General features: G+C 46.8%; 2 protein-coding genes across 3 annotated transcripts; one reads left to right on the top strand and one right to left on the bottom strand.

Annotated features, from left to right (window-relative positions):
* Positions 1–3,286: 3,286 nt before the first annotated feature.
* zbtb17.S (zinc finger and BTB domain containing 17 S homeolog) lies at positions 3,287–11,444 on the bottom strand (the record flags this gene model as incomplete). The annotated part of the gene is given in 14 exon segments (NM_001096528.1): positions 3,287–3,756; positions 5,194–5,421; positions 5,499–5,629; positions 5,787–5,907; positions 6,568–6,684; positions 6,775–6,862; positions 7,100–7,400; positions 7,484–7,626; positions 8,423–8,748; positions 8,912–9,007; positions 9,140–9,265; positions 10,194–10,385; positions 10,463–10,669; positions 11,374–11,444. Coding segments are annotated over 14 exon segments (2,346 nt in total). The 3' UTR covers positions 3,287–3,493.
* On the top strand, positions 10,506–17,945 carry LOC108697862. 2 transcript variants are annotated; one of them, XM_041571774.1, is made up of 4 exons: positions 10,506–10,643; positions 14,299–14,515; positions 15,878–15,979; positions 16,965–17,945. In XM_041571774.1, exons 2-4 carry the CDS (start codon positions 14,485–14,487, stop codon positions 17,378–17,380), a joined length of 549 nt encoding a protein of 182 aa, XP_041427708.1. In that variant the 5' UTR covers positions 10,506–10,643; positions 14,299–14,484; the 3' UTR covers positions 17,381–17,945. The 2 variants fall into 2 exon arrangements, with proteins under 2 accessions (XP_041427708.1, XP_041427709.1); XM_041571775.1 differs by lacking the exon at positions 15,878–15,979.
* Positions 17,946–18,312: the final 367 nt, after the last annotated feature.

Raw genomic sequence — 18,312 nt, 5'->3', positions numbered from 1 at the left:
GGATAAACAAGGAAACCTTTTGACATATCTTTTCCTGCTTTTCTTCTAAGAAAGTCCTATATGTGTATCCAGGAACTTTATTCTTTGAGTTAGGAGAAGGGAACACTGTTCCCAGTTCATGAACCAGCCTAGGGACTAAAGGTTTTCTAGAACTAAGACCAGACGAAGGGGACCCTGCCTTTAAAGGGATACTGTCATGGGAAAAAATTTTTTTTCCAAATTGCATCAGTTAATAGTGCTGTTCCAGTAGGATTCTAAACTGAAATCCATTTCTCAAAAGAGCAAACAGATTTTTTTATATTTCATTTTGAAATCTGACATGGGGCTAGACATATTGTCAATTTCCCAGCTGCCCCAAGTCATGTGACTTGTGCGCTGATAAACTTCAATCACTCTTTACTGCTGTACTGCAAGTTGGAGTGATATCACCCCCCCCCCAGCAGCCTAACAACAGAACAATGGGAAGGTAACCAGATAGCAGCTCCCTAACACAAGATAACAGCTGCCTGGTAGATCTAAGAACAACACTCAATAGTAAAAACCCATGTCCCACTGAGACCCATTCAGTTACATTGAGTAGGAAAAACAGCAGCCTGCCAGAAAGCATTTCTCTCCTAAAGTGCTGGCACAAGTCACATGACCAGGGGCAGCTGGGAAATTGACAATATGTCTAGCCCCATGTCAGATTTCAAAATTAAATATAAAAAAATCTGTTTGCTCTTTTGAAAAATGGATTTCAGTGCAGAATTCTGCAGGAGCAGCACTATTAACTGATGCGTTTTGAAAAAAACATGTTTTCCGATGACATTATCCCTTTAATAGACAAATGTGTTGAGATAGGGAATAATTGACACCAACTTTTCTCGTAAAAAGGCTACAACTTCCACTATTGGTCGAAACCCAAGGAGCCCTCGAAAAGCCAAATGGAAGTGCTGTAAATTGGACATATTCTACCAATTCTTCTAGCAATGTCCTTAAATATCTTTGATCACAGGGTCTTATTGGAACATGAAGATAGACATTATGTAAACCCAGAGTAATAGTCAAGAAGTCCCCTGGAGATAAGGACGCTATTGCTGATGGGAAGGTTTCAATTTTGAACCTCTATAAATTGTTTTAGAAATTCAAGGTCTAGAACAGCGTAAACCCCTAGGTGCTTGTCCCCCAGTGGAACGGGAATAAGTACTATCTGGTCCTAGAATTTTTGATGGCTTTTAAGAGAACTTCTCTTTGAAGAAGAGTGGGTGGTTTTTGGAGTTAAATGTATTTGGTGGTTTGGCTATGAACTCTATGGAGTAACCTTTTGGAACCTGGAGCATGTTATCCTTTCCCAGGAGGTAAAAAGTTCCTTGGCCTGTTACTTACTGGACTGGTGTCAGGAAGAGAATGGTCTTTGATTGTACCTCGACCAAAACCTTTCCCCGTTGGATTTATCCTACACCTTTATTGTTGAGTTTTATATGATGAACTCTGTGTATGGAAAAGGAGGCTTGAGGAATACTTCTGACCTGGTCATCGTCTTTCCTTTCCACCAGCAAATCTCATTTTGATCCAAAAAGCTTTTCCCTTTCAAAAGGCCTAATGGAAGATGATTTTTAGATGCAAGCAGGATTCCAACCATAGAGCTCTTGAAACCAAGTTAGCATATAAGTGATGGTTTTGGCCAGAAAATCAGCTTTGGTTAAAGCTTCATCTGTAAGAAAATGTGTAGCCAATGAAAGAGTTGGTAAAAGGAGGTGCTCAATAGACCTGAATGTCAAGGGATGTAGCACAGTGATCCCCAACCAGTAGCTCGTGAGTAACATGTTGTTCTCCAACCCCTTGGATGTTGCTCTCAGTGTCCTAAGTATAGTGCCAAGTAGAGCCTCCTGTAGGCTGCCAGTCCACATAGGGGCTACCAAATAGCCAATCACAGCCCTTATTTGGCACCCCAAGGGACTTTTTTATGCTTGTGTTGCTCCCCAACTCTTTTTACATTTGAATGTGGCTCACGGGTAAAAAAGGTTGGGGACCCCTGATATAGCAAAAGAGGCTGCTGCAATTGGATGCAATGGCAAGATAAGTCTTCCTAAGACCTCAGCCTTTCTGTCCATCAGATCTTTTAGCTCGGAGCAGTCCTCCAGGGGCAGAGTTCTTCTCTTTACCATCTGGCCTACTAGAGGATCCAGTTTAGTTGTGGCATCCCAAGTCTTTGAATCGTTAGGGTCAAAAGAGAATATGGATTAAAATAGTTTCCTCTCACGCACAGACCACTGGCACTAGAAGAATCTAATGGAAAACAAGGTTTCTTAAAAAGCCTCCAGACCCATGGTGTCTTGAATGAATAAAAGGGTCTCAATTTCAATCTTCTGATTCAATACATTGACCCTCCTCAGACTCAGATGGAAGATTTCCTCAGGAAACCGATTCCATCAAGGGAAATACTACAGAGCTGTGTGCTTTGTTCTCTTCATCCAGGAGACCAAATGTTACACGGTGGGAACAGGCCCTTTCCTTTACATGACGTCTCTGCCTCAGACGGATTAACAATTCCATCACAGGAGGAGGAGCCTTCCATCTTGACTTACCTCTTTACAACTTGACTTGTCATCGTCAGTCTTGTCTGTAGTTTAATACAAGAGTCCTCAGCACTCAACCCATTATCAATATATTAAAGACAGAGACATTTTGTGCTACTGAAAAATGCCTTACCCTTTAAACAACACAGGGATTGTTTGTCCATATATTACAATATATTTAATAATAAACTCATCCCATATCTGGCCAGTCCTACACTCAATTTTATCTGATTCATTAAGAATTCTATTGCTTCATTATACATTTTACACAGGGACTAAGTTTTACCTGCAACTTACTCGCTGCTTTCAAAGTAAAACTCCCTACGTATCAGCAAGTAAAAGAGGTGATTGGCCAGGGATTTATCCAAGCGATCAGTGATCTCCACATACCGGACTGACAAAGTCACCATTCCATGGTTCAAGCGAGGAATATTGAAGGCTTTTGATTGGCTTTAGTTGCAGCTGGTGGGCTGCTCTCTTACCCATTGTCAGAGGGGAGGCAGTGGGTCCCAAATGTATTCATGTCAATAGGCAAAGAAGCTGATCAAGGTCTTGTTTCCCACAGACGTCGCTGTATGTTGTCCCTTCCGTGTCATTACCTGTTGGTCATGTTACATATGGGGACAGGAGTTCAATCCCCTTGAACATTAGAAAGAAACGGCCCCACCCTGCTCCTAGTTGGCTTCACTCAGACCCACGAACCAGCAGGAACCTTTACAACCCAATCATTTTCATTAAAAAATAATATTTATTAGATGCACCAGGGCACTGCTACAGGCCGATATGCCCCCACCCCCTCCCATGTACGATTTATACACCAGCAAGAGCCGTCAGATGAACATTCCCAGGAGTCGCCCCAATGCCATTGGCTACTTGCCCAGTCTCGGCTACTTCCTGGTGCCCCCCCCATTCTCAGTCTCCAGCACAAGGTCCCGCTATTCCACTGGGCTCTGACAATCAATAGCCTGGGCTTGTTCTTCGCTCCCCTCACGTGCACGGAATATAAGCTCCCCGGACTGTATGACCTGCTCCGTGTGCCACGTGGTGGGAGCGCTGTACTGCTGGTAAAAGTCCGTGTCCGCCTGGAACATGACAAGCGCCTGGGCCGTGTGCATTCTCACGTGTTGGGCCAAACTATTGGCGTCCAGGAACTTCTCTCCGCAGGAGTCGCAGGCGTATAGGATCTGGGTGTTGGGATCTGCACAGGAGGGAAACCATCAGAACCAATCAGAACCAGCCCTCTATATACAAGGACAATGGCACATTAAAGGGGTGGTTCACCTTGAAGTTAACTTTCTGTAAGGCTACAAACAGTTATTCCTCATCTTTCTATTCAGGCCTCTCCTATTCATATTCCAGTCTCTTATTCAAATAAATGCATGGTTGCTAGGGGAATTTGGGCCCTAGCAACCAGGCAGCTGAATTTGCAAACTGGAGATCTGCTGAATAAAAAGCTAAATAAGTCAAAAACCACAAATAAAAAAATGAAAACCAATTGCAAATTGTCTCAGAATATCCCTCTCTACATCCTACTAACAGTTAATTTAAAGGACAAGGAAAGTGTAAAATAGAATAAGGCTAGAAATGCTGTATTTTGTATACTAAACATAAACATGAACTTACTGCACCACAAGTCTAATCAAACAAATGATTTATGCTTTCAAAGTTGGCCACAGGGGGTCACCATCTTGTAACTTTATTATACATCTTTGCAAGACCAAGACTGTGCACATGCTCAGTGTGATCTGGGCTGCTTAGGGATCAACATAAACAAAGCTGCTTGAGTTCTGCATGGCTGGGAAGTAAGGCGGGGGCTCCCCCTGCTGTAGATAAGTATGATTGTTTCCCTGCAGAGCAGTTAGGGACCGTCTGACAATTCCTATCCACAGCAGTAAATGAAGGGAGAATTTCACTGCATACAGTCAGGTTTCTTATAAAAACGGTACAGATTTTTTAATTAAAGTATATTGGAGATAGGTTTCTTTTTCATTAAAGAAAGTAAAAATGGGATTTTATTTTTTTGCCTTTCCTTGTCCTTTAAGCAACATGACTGCTGCATGCCTTACTGTACTGGCAGAACATACTCCTTCAAGACAAGGGGTGCTGGTGGTTAATGGGGTTCCCCTTGTTCCACTTAAATTACCTGCTTCCTGCACCTGCTTCACAGCCTTAGTAATTTCAGCCTTAAGAGCTTCTGTTTCATCGGCTGCCTCGGAAGAAGTGACGGGAACCACTGAGAGAGGAGGAGAAACAGGATCAGAGCAAAGCTGTAGCCCCGCCCCCCCATCACCCTACAGGACTGAGCAAGTGGCTTAAAGGAGTTGTTCACCTTTAAATTAACTGTTAGTAGGATGTAGAGAGGGATATTCTGAGACAATTTGCAATTGGTTTTCATTTTTTATTTGTGGTTTTTGATAGCTGGAAAGAGGCAGAAGAAGGCAAATAATTCCGAAACTATAGAAAATAAATAATGATGACCAATTGAAAAGTTGCTTCGAATTAGCCATTCTATAACATACTAAAAGTTAAAATAAAGGTGAACCACCCCTTTAAGGACTGGAGAGTGTGAGAACAATAAAGGCAACAACAGTTCCAGATGGAGGACAGAAGGGGGCGCCAGTGTATAATCTCTCACCTGTGAGCTCAGTGACGGCCGTGGCAGCGATAGTCTCTGTGGTTAAAGTCACCATTTCATCAGACGTGACGGTCACTATATTCACCTCGTCTTCATCCACTTCCCCTTCCTCGTGCTCCAGCAGTTTCATTCCGGCCTTGCCCTGGTGCACGGTCTTCACGTGGGAGCGGAGATTGTCCACGCGATTGAACCCACGGCCGCACTTGTCGCATAAGAACGGCTTCTCTCCTGGGGAAGAAAGGAATGCAGCGGGGTCAGTGACCCGGCAAGGCTGGTGATGCAGGGGCACAGGGAGGGGCACTCACCAGTGTGAATGATCACGTGCTTCGTGAGGTCTCCCACGTTGACAAACGCTTTGTTGCAAATGCTGCACTTGTGCGGGCGGATGTTGTCGTGATGGCGGATATGGTTGGCGAGTTGACTCGACTGCACGAACCTGACAGGACGCAGAAATCAAATACAAACATATTCCCTTCATTTCTAATGACGTCTTTCTCTGTATTTTTCTAAGCTCCACAATGTCATTTTAGTAAGGAGAGACCCAATCCTGTCCCTGGTTCCACTGAAGTTGAAATTGAGCCCCAGTTACCCACCTTTTCCCGCAGCGCTCGCAGACGTATGGTTTCTCCCCTGTGTGCTGCCTCACGTGAGCGATTAGAGAGCTGGCCTGAGTGAAGGCTTTGCCACAGATCATACACAGACACGGCTTCTCCCCTGACAAACACAGAAGAGAGTCTGCCATAAGTTTTATGCTGTCGTTTTTATTTCTAAATGACACGGTTTAAAGAATATAAAATGTCATTCCTGAAGCAACAAGTGTATTTAGTTGTAATATTGGTGTGTAGGTGCATCTCAGCTCATTTTGCCTCGTCATGTGCTTTCAGAAAGAGCCAGCACTTTAGGATGGAACTGCTTTCTGGCAGCCTGTTGTTTCTCCTACTCAATGTAACTGAATGTGTCTCAGTGGGACCTGGATTTTACTATTGAGTGTTGTTCTTAGATCTACCAGGCAGCTGTTATCTTGTGTTAGGGAGCTGCTATCTGGTTACCTTCCCATTGTTCTGTTGTTTGGCTGCTGGGGGGGAAAGGGAGGGGGGTGATATCACTCCAACTTGCAGTACAGCAGTAAAGAGAGACTGAAGTTTATCAGAGCACAAGTCACATGACTGGGGGCAGCTGGGAAACTGACAATATGTCTAGCCCCATGTCAGATTTCAAAATGAAATATAAAAAAATCTGTTTGCTCTTTTGAGAAATGGATTTCAGTGCAGAATTCTGCTGGAGCAGCACTATTAACTGATGTGTTTTGAAAGAATTTGGGGGGGTTTAGGCGAAGTGACTGATACAAAGAGGATGAGTCGGAACCAGCCGTACCAGTGTGAGTCCGGACGTGTCGCTGCAGAGCTCCCGGATCCGCAAATTTCCTCTTGCAGTGGACGCAGACGTATGGCTTCTCACCGCTGTGAATGCGCAGGTGCCTCTTAAGGTTCCCTACAGGGGGGACACACACATGGGGACATGAGCAGAGGTTTGGGGGAGGGGCAGTGTAAGGAGCCTTGTGATTGGGCCCTGCTTTGTTACCTGTAGTAGTAAATTGCTTCCCACATTCTCTGCATTTCAGGGGTCCGTCCGTTATGTGAATCTTCAGGTGGGCTTTCAGGTTTCCCAGCTGTAATGAGTTAATAATAAACAACAATAGTGACCCGGTTATATATGGGGGGGGACAGGGCCACACCCCCCCACTGAGCGAGACACACTTTAAACACAAACACACCGGCTATGGGGGGAGCGCTCCCCTTTATATACAATAAGCCCCTTAATCAGAGCACAAGGATTATGGGAGCGAGTTCATATTTATATATCCACACAAGTTCCCCTTTAATTCCCAATTCAATCCCACACTCACTTGGTTGAACTTCTTGTCGCAGTGGGGGCACTTGTGCTCCTTGTTGGTGTCGTGCGTTTCCAAGTGGCGCATTTTGGAGGTGGGGTCAGAGAAGGGGCGGTTGCAGAACTCGCAGTGATACGGTTTCTCTCCGCTGTGGACCAGCTGGTGCCTCTTCAGGTTGCCGGCGGTGGTGAAGTGTTTGTTGCAGTCGCTGCAGCGGTAGCGGGCGTCACCTGTGTGGCGCTTCTTGTGCAGGTTCAGGAGACTCACCAGGCGGTAGCTCTTCCCGCAGTCCTCGCAGCCGTACGGTTTCAGGGGGCTACACAGTGAAGGGGAGGAGCATGTCAGACTGAACTAATATACAGGAGGGGTAAGTATCACCCGGGGCCCCCCAGTACCTACCTGTGAGTCTTCTCGTGAGCTCTGCAGGCCGCGGGGTCGGAGAAAGCTTTATTACACTCCCGGCAGGTGAACGGTTTCTCCCCTGTGTGGGTGCGAATGTGTCTGGTGAAGTTGCCCGTGTGGGTGAATTCTTTGCCGCAGAACTGCAGAGAGAGAGACAGCGCATTCATTAGCCCGGCCTGCAGGGAGTTCTGGGAGTTGTACAAGCGATCACTAGTCTGTCGTACTCTAGAGACACTTGTGCAACACGCGGGGGAGAACTGCTAAGGCTTTATGTTCCCATTATTTCCCTTAAAGGGGAACGATTGTGAAAATGAAAATTGAATTTAAACTTCAGCATATGGATGATTTCTAAATACAATTAAATATTCTGCATTGTTTCTGAAATAATCAAGTTTATGTTCACTATTTCTCTCTCAGCATCTGTTTCTCTTCATTCTCTCTTCATGCAGCAGTTGGGTGTCAGATATTCACTGACAGTTAGATCCAATATATCTTATAGGGGGGCTCCTTTCCTAGCAGATGTATTAGAGCTCACTCAAATAACGGATTCCAGTACAAACAAGCAAAATAACTGCCTTTTGCACAAATCCTGCATGTAGAGAGACATGATGTCTGGTGAGTTTAATAGAGTGACCTCTAATACATCTTCTAGGCAAAAGGAGCCCCCCTATAAGATATATTGGATGTAACTGTCAGTGAATATCTGACACCCAACTGCTGCATGAAGAGAGAATGAAGAGAAACAGATGCTGAGAGAGGGATAGTGAAGATAAACTTGATTATTTCAGAAACAATGCAGAATATTTAATTGTTTGTATTTAGAAAGTTTCATTATTTAATTTTCAATATAGTTCCCCTTTAAAGAAACAGTACAGTATGGAGGGGGGGGTTTAGGGAGTTGAGGACAGACAGACAGACGTAGAACACAAGCCTCACCTTACACGTGTGAGTGGTGGAGCCGTAGGGCCTGGACTCATTCCGATCTCCGTAGGGAGTTGCATCAGAATGAGGGTGCAGGGAGTCCCCAGAGTCTGTGGCTACAAATTCATTTTCATCTGTCGCCTCCCTGTTCTCTCCCCCAGGATCTTCCTCTGATTCTCCTCCCACCTCCTCCTCACACAGTTTGTCTGTCTGTCCTGTCTGTCCCTCAGCCTTCGCTGGTCTCTCCTCTGTGGGTGCCGCACTCTTCTCTGCAGCCGGGACGCGCCAGACAACTTGAGTCTGCGGCACATTCGCTTCTTTCTTATCCTTATCTGGGGGGTCTGAACAGAAACATGGCCTGTAACCTCAGAGTGAGTGCAGCGGCACATCGTTAAGCACCATCACTAAATACACACAGAGCAGCTGCAGGGGTCACTCACTTACCCCATCTCCTTAATAACCCGCACCCCCTCATGCCAACAAATGCAACGAGCCCAGACGCACCTTCATGCTGGTCTGAGAGAACCGTCTCCTCCGCAGGGCGAGTCTCCATCACAGCCAAACTCTCCTCCCTGTGATCATCGGCCCTTGTGTCGCTTTCTGCAGAGGAAAAAAGGGGTTAATTCTACCGAATCTGCACATTATGCCACTAGTGCCACACAAATACTGACAGTCACTGGTTATAGTAACCCCTATGGGTTGTAATAATGGACCCGTATTCACGCGCCTTACCCTCCACACAGTTTTCCTCGCTGTGGCCGCCATGTTGGAACAAAACCGGAGCCGCATCACATTCCCCCACTCTGTTCCCATCATCAACAGAGTCTGGAACTGCTCCCTCCCCCTGAGGCACATCACCTGCGGAAAACACAATCATCGCAATCCATAACTGTGTGCAACCTGAAATAATTCCCCTCAACTTCCTGCTCCTGGGCTGTTCTTTTTCCCATGGTCAGACAGGAACCTCCCCCTGGGTAAGTGAATCCAATCTCCCCCAGTACTTACCCAGGTACAGAGCTCTGATTCTCTGTACTTCCTGCTCCTGGGCTGTTCTCTTTCCCATGGTCAGACAGGAACCTCCCCCTGGGTAAGTGAATCTCCCCCAGTACTTACCCAGGTACAGAGCTCTGATTCTCTGTACTTCCTGCTCCTGGGCTGTTCTCTTTCCCATGGTCAGACAGGAACCTCCCCCTGGGTAAGTGAATCCAATCTCCCCCAGTACTTACCCAGGTACAGAGCTCTGATTCTCTGTACTTCCTGCTCCTGGGCTGTTCTCTTTCCCATGGTCAGACAGGAACCTCCCCCTGGGTAAGTGAATCCAATCTCCCCCAGTACTTACCCAGGTACAGAGCTCTGATTCTCTGTACTTCCTGCTCCTGGGCTGTTCTCTTTCCCATGGTCAGACAGGAACCTCCCCCTGGGTAAGTGAATCCAATCTCCTCCAGTACTTACCCAGGTACAGAGCTCTGATTCTCTGTACTTCCTGCTCCTGGGCTGTTCTCTTTCCCATGGTCAGACAGGAACCTCCCCCTGGGTAAGTGAATCCAATCTCCCCCAGTACTTACCCAGGTACAGAGCTCTGATTCTCTGTACTTCCTGCTCCTGGGCTGTTCTCTTTCCCATGGTCAGACAGGAACCTCCCCCTGGGTAAGTGAATCTCCCCCAGTACTTACCCAGGTACAGAGCTCTGATTCTCTGTACTTCCTGCTCCTGGGCTGTTCTCTTTCCCATGGTCAGACAGGAACCTCCCCCTGGGTAAGTGAATCCAATCTCCCCCAGTACTTACCTTGCACTGGTGTGAGACTCTCCAGGCAGGTGGCAGTTGCCCCGGGGGTAATACTGAGAGATTTGAGGGCAGTACAGGCATTTACAATCTCCTGCATCTGGAGGAATCCGGCCACAGCGAGGACGTCCTCTACGTTGTCTCGGGTCAGGCTGAGCTGTGCCGTGTACATAAACTCCAGAACCTGCCCCAGGCCTGACAAACAGAACAGGCGGATGAGCTGATGCCACAGACAGTGGGTACAGGAAGTGATGTCATGAGGTGGGCGGTACCTGCGGCGTTGCTGATATCCAGATGCACCACATCCTTCTGCTCCACAAACAACATGCGGAAGTACTGGCTGCAGGCGGCCAACACGGCTTTGTGGGCCTTGAAGTCGATCCCGTCCACCACGAAGGTGCAGTCGCACAACAACCCCAACTGCCTCTGCTGATTGAGCTGCTCCAGAACCAGGTGACTGTGCTGAGGGAAATCCATGGCTAGAGAAACACAAGGAGGGTCAGGGAGGGTCGGGCACATTGGGGTCACACACCCTGGGACGTGGAAATAAGAGAAATAACCAGGGGCCCATGTCACACACTTAGGGCCACAACCCGGGACAACAGTTTCCCACTGGGGCCCCAGCAATGATTAGGAAGAGGTGCATCTGTTGTACCCCATGACTAGGGGCCACAACCAGAACATTCCCTGGGGCCCCTGTATAGAACCCAAACCCCGAACACTGCCCTGGGGCCCCTGTATAAAAACTGTATCCCTAACACTGCCCTGGGGCCCCTGTATAGAAGCTGTACCCCTAACACTGCGCTCAGGCCCTTATACAGAAACTGTACCCCTAACACTACCCTGGGGCCCCTGTATAGAAGCTGTACCCCTAACACTGCGCTCAGGCCCTTATACAGAAACTGTACCCCTAACACTACCCTGGGGCCCCTGTATAGAAGCTGTACCCCTAACACTACCCTGGGGCCCCTGTATAGAAACTGTACCCCTAACACACAAACACTCACACGAGGCGTCGGCTCAGTGGGTCAGTCCCACCTACACCGGGAAACTGGCCGCAGCCCAGCAGGACCGGAAGAAGGAAACACGTTCCCTGGGATCCCCTATCCGGCAGCCGCGCCCGTTGCATTGTCCCCTCGCACTCCCCGCCCTCCAGTTGCATTTCCAGCTCAGCCCTCGGTACCTGCCATTCCGGGATCGGCTCCGATCTCACATCCCAGCGCGCACACCTACGGTCGGACAAAGGGCGCCGCCATCCGTAGACGGGGCGGAAGTAGAGCGCTTGCACGTCTTGTTCCATTTCCTGGAACGTCACGTACAGACATCTTGATAACGCGAAGTCGCTGGATGACAGAGTCGCCATTGTTGTTCCGGGCAAGTGTCCCTATTGGCTGAGCTAATGAGCAGGAGCGAGTGTTAATGTGAGATCGTACAGGCGGGACCGCAGGGCTCTAACATGTTTTCCCTGTTATTTGTGCCTCTGCTACTGGAGGAGACACATATTATTTAATGGGCTGCTTGTTACAGACTGGCTAATTCTAAGCAACGTTCCAATTGGTCTTTATTATTTATTTGTTAACGTTTTTTTAATTATTCACCTTTTTCTGACTCTTTCCAGCTTTCAGATGGGGGTCACTGACCCCATATAAAAAACAAATACTCTGTAAGGCTACAAATGTATTGTTATTGTTACTTTTTATTCCTCATCTTTCTATTCAGGCCTCTCCTATTCATATTCCAGTCTCTTATTCAAATCAGTGCATGGTTGCTAGGGGGATTTGGACCCTAGCAACCAGATGGCTGAAATAACAAACTGGAGAGCTGCTGAATAAAAAGCTAAATAAGTCAAAAACCACAAATAATAAAAAATGAAAACCATTTGCAAATTGTCTCACAATATCCCTCTCTGCATCATAATAAGAGTTAAATTAAAGGGGGACAACAATTTAACCCCAAATTAATCATTTTCGTTCTGAGCACTCAATGCAACCAGAATTTTTAGTTTTTTCTAAAATATTTTTGTATCTATTTCCTATTTAGAAAGTGTCAAAATGTAACTTTCTGTGTGTGTGTGCGTTAGTCTCAACAACAAAGTATCAACAACAAAGGCTGTAACCGCGTCTCTTTAGAATGGGCCACGCCCCCTCCACACCCCCTGGGGTACATGGCTGCATAGAAATCAGTGCAGGTTGCAGGATGATTGATTATCTCTGGGTGTATTTGTTTGCTGAATGATATATATAACACAGCGCCCTAGCACTTCATTTAGAGTCATGCTGCTGACTACACTGGATTTTTATACTGTTGCACCATATGAATTGCCAGTGTGTTCTGCAGGATCTAATTCCTATTGAAAGCAGCAGCGCTTTGGCTGTTTATATTTTCTGCACTGCTGGTTCTAACCTCTGCTCCAGCCAAGATTCCCACATTGCTTCTATACAGCTGGTTTGTGCTGTGTTATTTCTCTATTCAGAACCAGCAGTGCAGGGGAGAATATACACCCACTAGTCACACAGCAGGGGAAATAAAGAGAAGCAGTGATTATAAAGTAAAGTCTGTGCAGGGGCAGAATGAGGATATTGCTGGGAGTTGCAGGGAGTACTCAGTAGTCGCTCATTTCTGCTTCAAGGTGACTTTGCTCTGAGTGTTTCGCTGCACCCAGACAACACCCACCTGCTCTCTCTTCTCTCTTTGTTTCCATAACAAACAGCTCATTGTTCTCTCCTTGTTCTGTTGCTAAACAGCAGCTGATTGGGGGCCCAAGGTGACGGAGTGCAACCTGAGTGCCCAAGTGCTGCCCAAGAACAGAAAATCTGCCCCACCCCATGTGTCTCCTTTCCTACAGGTTCAACCCCCCACGTATGTTCCCTGCTCTGTCCTCTATTTACCTTGCTACTGAGATAAGCGTGTGTGTATATATATATGTATATATATACTGAGAGCAGCTTGTGTCACTGCTGAATGTGACTGTCACCTTTATTTATAGGAAAATATGAGCAGCAGCTCCACACATTCATTTTATTTTATTTACTAACACTATAAACTTCTCCCCCGGGCACCAACCTGCTACTCTCTGTCACCCCAAGCTGCCACCAGCCCAGCGTGTTTTTATTTGTGCCTGAAAGTGGGGAAATCTCTTGCATTTAATAAAGCTGCAAATTCTGCTTTATTCTATCTGATCCCCATTGTAAACAGCAGTCCTGTCCTGCTTTATGGCAGCTGAGATTCTAGCTATCTGTATAACAGAACATTCTGTCCCAGTGGCTGCACAGATCCTATCTGATCCCCATTGTAAGCAGGAGTCCTGTCCTGCTTTATGGCAGCTGAGATTCTAGCTATCTGTATAACAGAACATTCTGTCCCAGTGGCTGCACAGATCCTATCTGATCCCCATTGTAAGCAGCAGTCCTGTCCTGCTTTATGGCAGCTGAGATTCTAGCTATCTGTATAACAGAACATTCTGTCCCAGTGGCTGCACAGATCCTATCTGATCCCCATTGTAAACAGCGGTCCTGTCCTGCTTTATGGCAGCTGAGATTCTAGCTATCTGTATAACAGAACATTCTGTCCCAGTGGCTGCACAGATCCTATCTGATCCCCATTGTAAGCAGCAGTCCTGTCCTGCTTTATGGCAGCTGAGATTCTAGCTATCTGTATAACAGAACATTCTGTCCCAGTGGCTGCACAGATCCTATCTGATCCCCATTGTAAGCAGCAGTCCTGTCCTGCTTTATGGCAGCTGAGATTCTAGCTAGCTGTATAACAGAACATTCTGTCCCAGTGGCTGCACAGATCCTATCTGATCCCCATTGTAAGCAGCAGTCCTGCCCTGCTTTATGGCTAGGTATTCTGGTCCCATTACTCTGGATGCTATTTATATGATCTCAGAGACTAGGAGGCATTATAACTCGCTGCCAGTGTTGAACGATGCCCTCCCTGGGGGCACACAGATGGGGGTTGGCCAGTGGATAATCTCAGCCAATCGCTGCACATTCAGGCTAATAGGCTCTGAGAGGCAGGACTGGGCCGGCAACTCCTGTCATTTCATTTTAGCCGGTGCTTTTGCCTCTGTGTTGTTGTCACTGCAAACACAATGTTTCACTTATAGACACAAAGAGACAATCTCCGGCTGTATCTGCCCAACACCAGCTGCTGTGTCAACTACTCCTTATTGTCCTCCTGCTATAAAGTCATTGATCAGAGTCGGGTCCCGGTGTCTGATTGGCTCCCCAGCAGGACCAGCTGATAAAGGCCAGCACTAGCCGCATTACTGAGTCACGGCAGAGGAGAGACTATGTGCCTGAAGTACAGCCTGCAGGAGCAAGGTAATGCAAGGGTTAATGTGCAGATTTGTGGGTGCTCTATAGACACAGGGGGGCTACACGTGTGCCAGTCAGAATTAGCCACTGGGAGGTCCGACTGTCAGCTCTGGGTGTGAAAAGCCAGCGAGATGGAAAGGAAGGATTAGTGGGGGCACTTTCTCTTTAATTGGCTGCTGATTTATACAAGGGGGGTCCCTTAAGTTGTTCTTGTTGGGGTGCCCAGCTCCCTCTTCTTACCGGTAATTGTTGAACTATAATAACAGAGAAGTTCTACAATCCCCAGAGTGAAGGTACGAGACTTAATTAGTACAATTGTTAATTATTCACACTTGTTTCATACTGTGTCTCCCCCAGATGCTACTGGATTGCAACTCCCAGCATGCTTTAACCCCTTGGTGATTTGTAGAAGGATGCTGGGAGTTGTAGCGTCGGGACACCTGGGGATCCCGGCTTAAAAAACAGGGCTTTATACTAATCATAATGAAGGTGAATAACCCTCCTTCCCCCATGTTGTGGTAACTTATGAGAAGACCCCCAATGAGACGCCACATCCCCCCCCCCAGCAGTAACATAAAATTACTCCTGAATTCAGCCTCAGGAAAGGAATTACTCATATTGTTAGGAATTCCTTTGCTGCTGTTTAAATCTTCCCTCCTCCTCCAGTTCCCAGGGATCGGCTGCAATAGACTGTGTCTGCCCCTGATCAGCTGCACCTACAGCCTCTCCTTCCCCCATCAGTGTCTGATCCCAGGGAGTTACCGGGTTACAGACATTTGATCAGGAATAGTTGACCTTTGCACCCGCCCAGTTGTCAGAAAACAGAAAATCCCAGCATCCCCTGTGACAGTGAGTTGGGGTGGGATCCTATGTGTGACTATAGACACAAAGTATCAGGAGCCGGCTCTCCTCCAGCCAGGACTCTGTTTCCCATAATGCTTTGCACACACACACCTGCTCTCCTGGGAGGTGTCAGGTCTGCAAGGCATTGTGGGAATTGAAGTTTTAACTGGAGGAGAGCCGACTGCTGATACAATGTTATAATGGTGAGAGAAGTCAGGGAAAGCAGAGAATAGAATTTTAAAGGGGTGGTTCACATTTGAGTCAACTTTTAGTATGTTCTAGAATTCCCTATTAAATACCAAATGGAGAGCTGCTGAACAAACCGCTAAAATACTTAAAAAGCAATAACAAATGAAGACCAATTGCAAATTACCTCCAAAGAGCAATGTCTACGTCATATTTAAAGGTAAAGCAACCGATAATATTAATAAAATTCACAAATAACCTTAGGTACAGGCCGTGGCCCCTCCCGTGTTCTGTTGAGATTTTGACTCCCACCCTGTTACCCATTCCTTTGTTATTCAGAGGGTCCCTGCAACTCTGGATTTCCTGGATATTCACTTGGAAATAAGACTCCTGTCCAATCACAAGGAACGGGTCCAGCTCCTGTCCAATCACAAGGGACAGGTACTTCAAGTTTAACCCATTGGTCACATTTAATTCATACGCAAATAGCGGGACCCCTGCATAACATCAGGGCAGGTCCCTCGTTCCTGGGGCTTCTGTGCATTCATTGCAACGTCTGCACTGATCTCCTGCACAAAGGTGAGAGGGGGTACGGAGGGAAATCGGGCACAGAAGGAAGCGTGTGATGGACAATGTTGTGTTCTGTCACCATATAAAGGCACAAGGCTGCAGGCTGAGTTATACAGGGAACTCTGAGTATCACTCATGTATTATAAGGGATAATGTACCCCCTACTGTAAATGATAAGGATATTAGAAGTCACTGAGGGGTTGTTCTGTGACCATATAAAGGCACAAGGCTGCAGGCTGAGTTATACAGGGAACTCTGAATATCACTCATGTATTATAAGGGATAATGTACCCCCTACTGTAAATGATAAGGATATTAGAAGTCACTGAGGGGTTGTTCTGTGACCATATAAAGGCACGAGGCTGCAGGCTGAGTTATACAGGGAACTCTGAGTATCACTAATGTATTATAAGGGATAATGTACCCCCTACTGTAAATGATAAGGATATTAGAAGTCACTGAGGGGTTGTTCTGTGACCATATAAAGGCACAAGGCTGCAGGCTGAGTTATACAGGGAACTCTGAATATCACTCATGTATTATAAGGGATAATGTACCCCCTACTGTAAATGATAAGGATATTAGAAGTCACTGAGGGGTTGTTCTGTGACCATATAAAGGCACAAGGCTGCAGGCTGAGTTATACAGGGAACTCTGAGTATCACTCATGTATTATAAGGGATAATGTACCCCCTACTGTAAATGATAAGGATATTAGAAGTCACTGAGGGGTTGTTCTGTGACCATATAAAGGCACAAGGCTGCAGGCTGAGTTATACAGGGTATATATGTACATTACAGAGGTAGGTGGCAGTTTTGGGGTCACTATACAGTAAGTGTTTGTGCTTCTCACTAGAGTCGGGCCTGTGTGACTGTGTTATCAGGAGACGGGAGTTGGCAATGGATTCCATACATCACACCTTCATTATTAACTGCCACACTGGGACACGGCTTTGCTTTACCGGAGACCCCAGACCAGTCCCAGTGAGAAGCCGAGACCCCTCCAGCCGGGCCCCCAGCACCAGAGAGCGGCTCCGCACCTGCTTCACCCACTGTATAAATAACGAGAGCACTACGGACCCCTCCTGCAGCTGCTGCCCATCACCCAAAGCAAAGGATTGTGGGAAACTTGTGCCCATCAGTCAATGGCAGACTTCACTTGTGCCAACTGAGGGGAAACCTGAGCAGAGCCGCCTGTACAAGGTGTTGGAGGACTCGGTAAAACAATTCCTGCGGAGCGTCGCTTCCTGTCTCCGAACCCAGAAACCCTAAATGTTTGGGATCTAAGAATGTGCCCAATCTGTACCAGGGACAATACAATCATTGTGCCCAAGTTGTAGCCAGTAGCCCAGCAGTGAGCCCATTGCCAGTTTAGCATGTTTAGCTGCGTGTCCCTGGGGCCCTCGGGGGACGTCCTTGTATATGCTCAGGGGTGTGTCTATATCTTGCACATTTGCCTGGAGTCAGTCTTTATTGGGGTCAATATTAGCTGCATAGAGACCTCTCCACCATAAACATAATCACAGCTTGTGTTCTGGTACCAACCAGTCATGCGGGACTCTTCCTATAGATCAGACAACTAATGCTGGGTTACTCCTCTGCTGGCTGGCAAGGGATCATGGGATTTGTAGTTGAGATATAGCCATAGTCTATAGGTCTTGGATCCATTATTATTACAGGTCGATAATCAGGTGCCCCTGGGCCACAGAGGATTCTCATTGGTTCTTCCCAGTTATAAGTAATGTGAGTGTCACTACTAGACATTGGCTTCCTAATCTCCCGGCAGCATTTTATCTTCTCTGAGTCATTTCTTATAATAAACCTGATCTATATACTCTGTCTGTCTGTCATCTAGACTTAATATTTTATTTGCTTTGAACAACATAATGTTCCATTTTAATTAGTCTTAGTAGATGTATAGTAGCTTACCCAGGTACTGAGCTCTGCTCCTGGGCTGTTCTCTTTCCCATGGTCAGACAGGAACCTCCCCCTGGGTAAGTGAATCTCCCCCAGTACTTACCCAGGTACAGAGCTCTGATTCTCTGTACTTCCTGCTCCTGGGCTGTTCTCTTTCCCATGGTCAGACAGGAACCTCCCCCTGGGTAAGTGAATCCAATCTCCCCCAGTACTTACCCAGGTACAGAGCTCTGATTCTCTGTACTTCCTGCTCCTGGGCTGTTCTCTTTCCCATGGTCAGACAGGAA

Source organism: Xenopus laevis, chromosome 7S (assembly GCF_017654675.1).
Source record: "Xenopus laevis strain J_2021 chromosome 7S, Xenopus_laevis_v10.1, whole genome shotgun sequence".
Lineage (NCBI taxonomy): Eukaryota > Metazoa > Chordata > Amphibia > Anura > Pipidae > Xenopus > Xenopus laevis.
This window is presented reverse-complemented; position numbering and strand designations above follow the sequence as displayed.

Bases quoted from the DNA above. Each gene is read 5' to 3' on its own strand.
- LOC108697862 (XM_041571774.1), top strand. From the start codon at position 14,485: ATGTGCCTGAAGTACAGCCTGCAGGAGCAAG. The intron at 14,516-15,877 runs GTAATGCAAGGG...TTTGTTATTCAG, and splicing joins GTACAGCCTGCAGGAGCAAG to AGGGTCCCTGCAACTCTGGA. The intron at 15,980-16,964 runs GTACTTCAAGTT...GCTTCTCACTAG, and splicing joins TGTCCAATCACAAGGGACAG to AGTCGGGCCTGTGTGACTGT.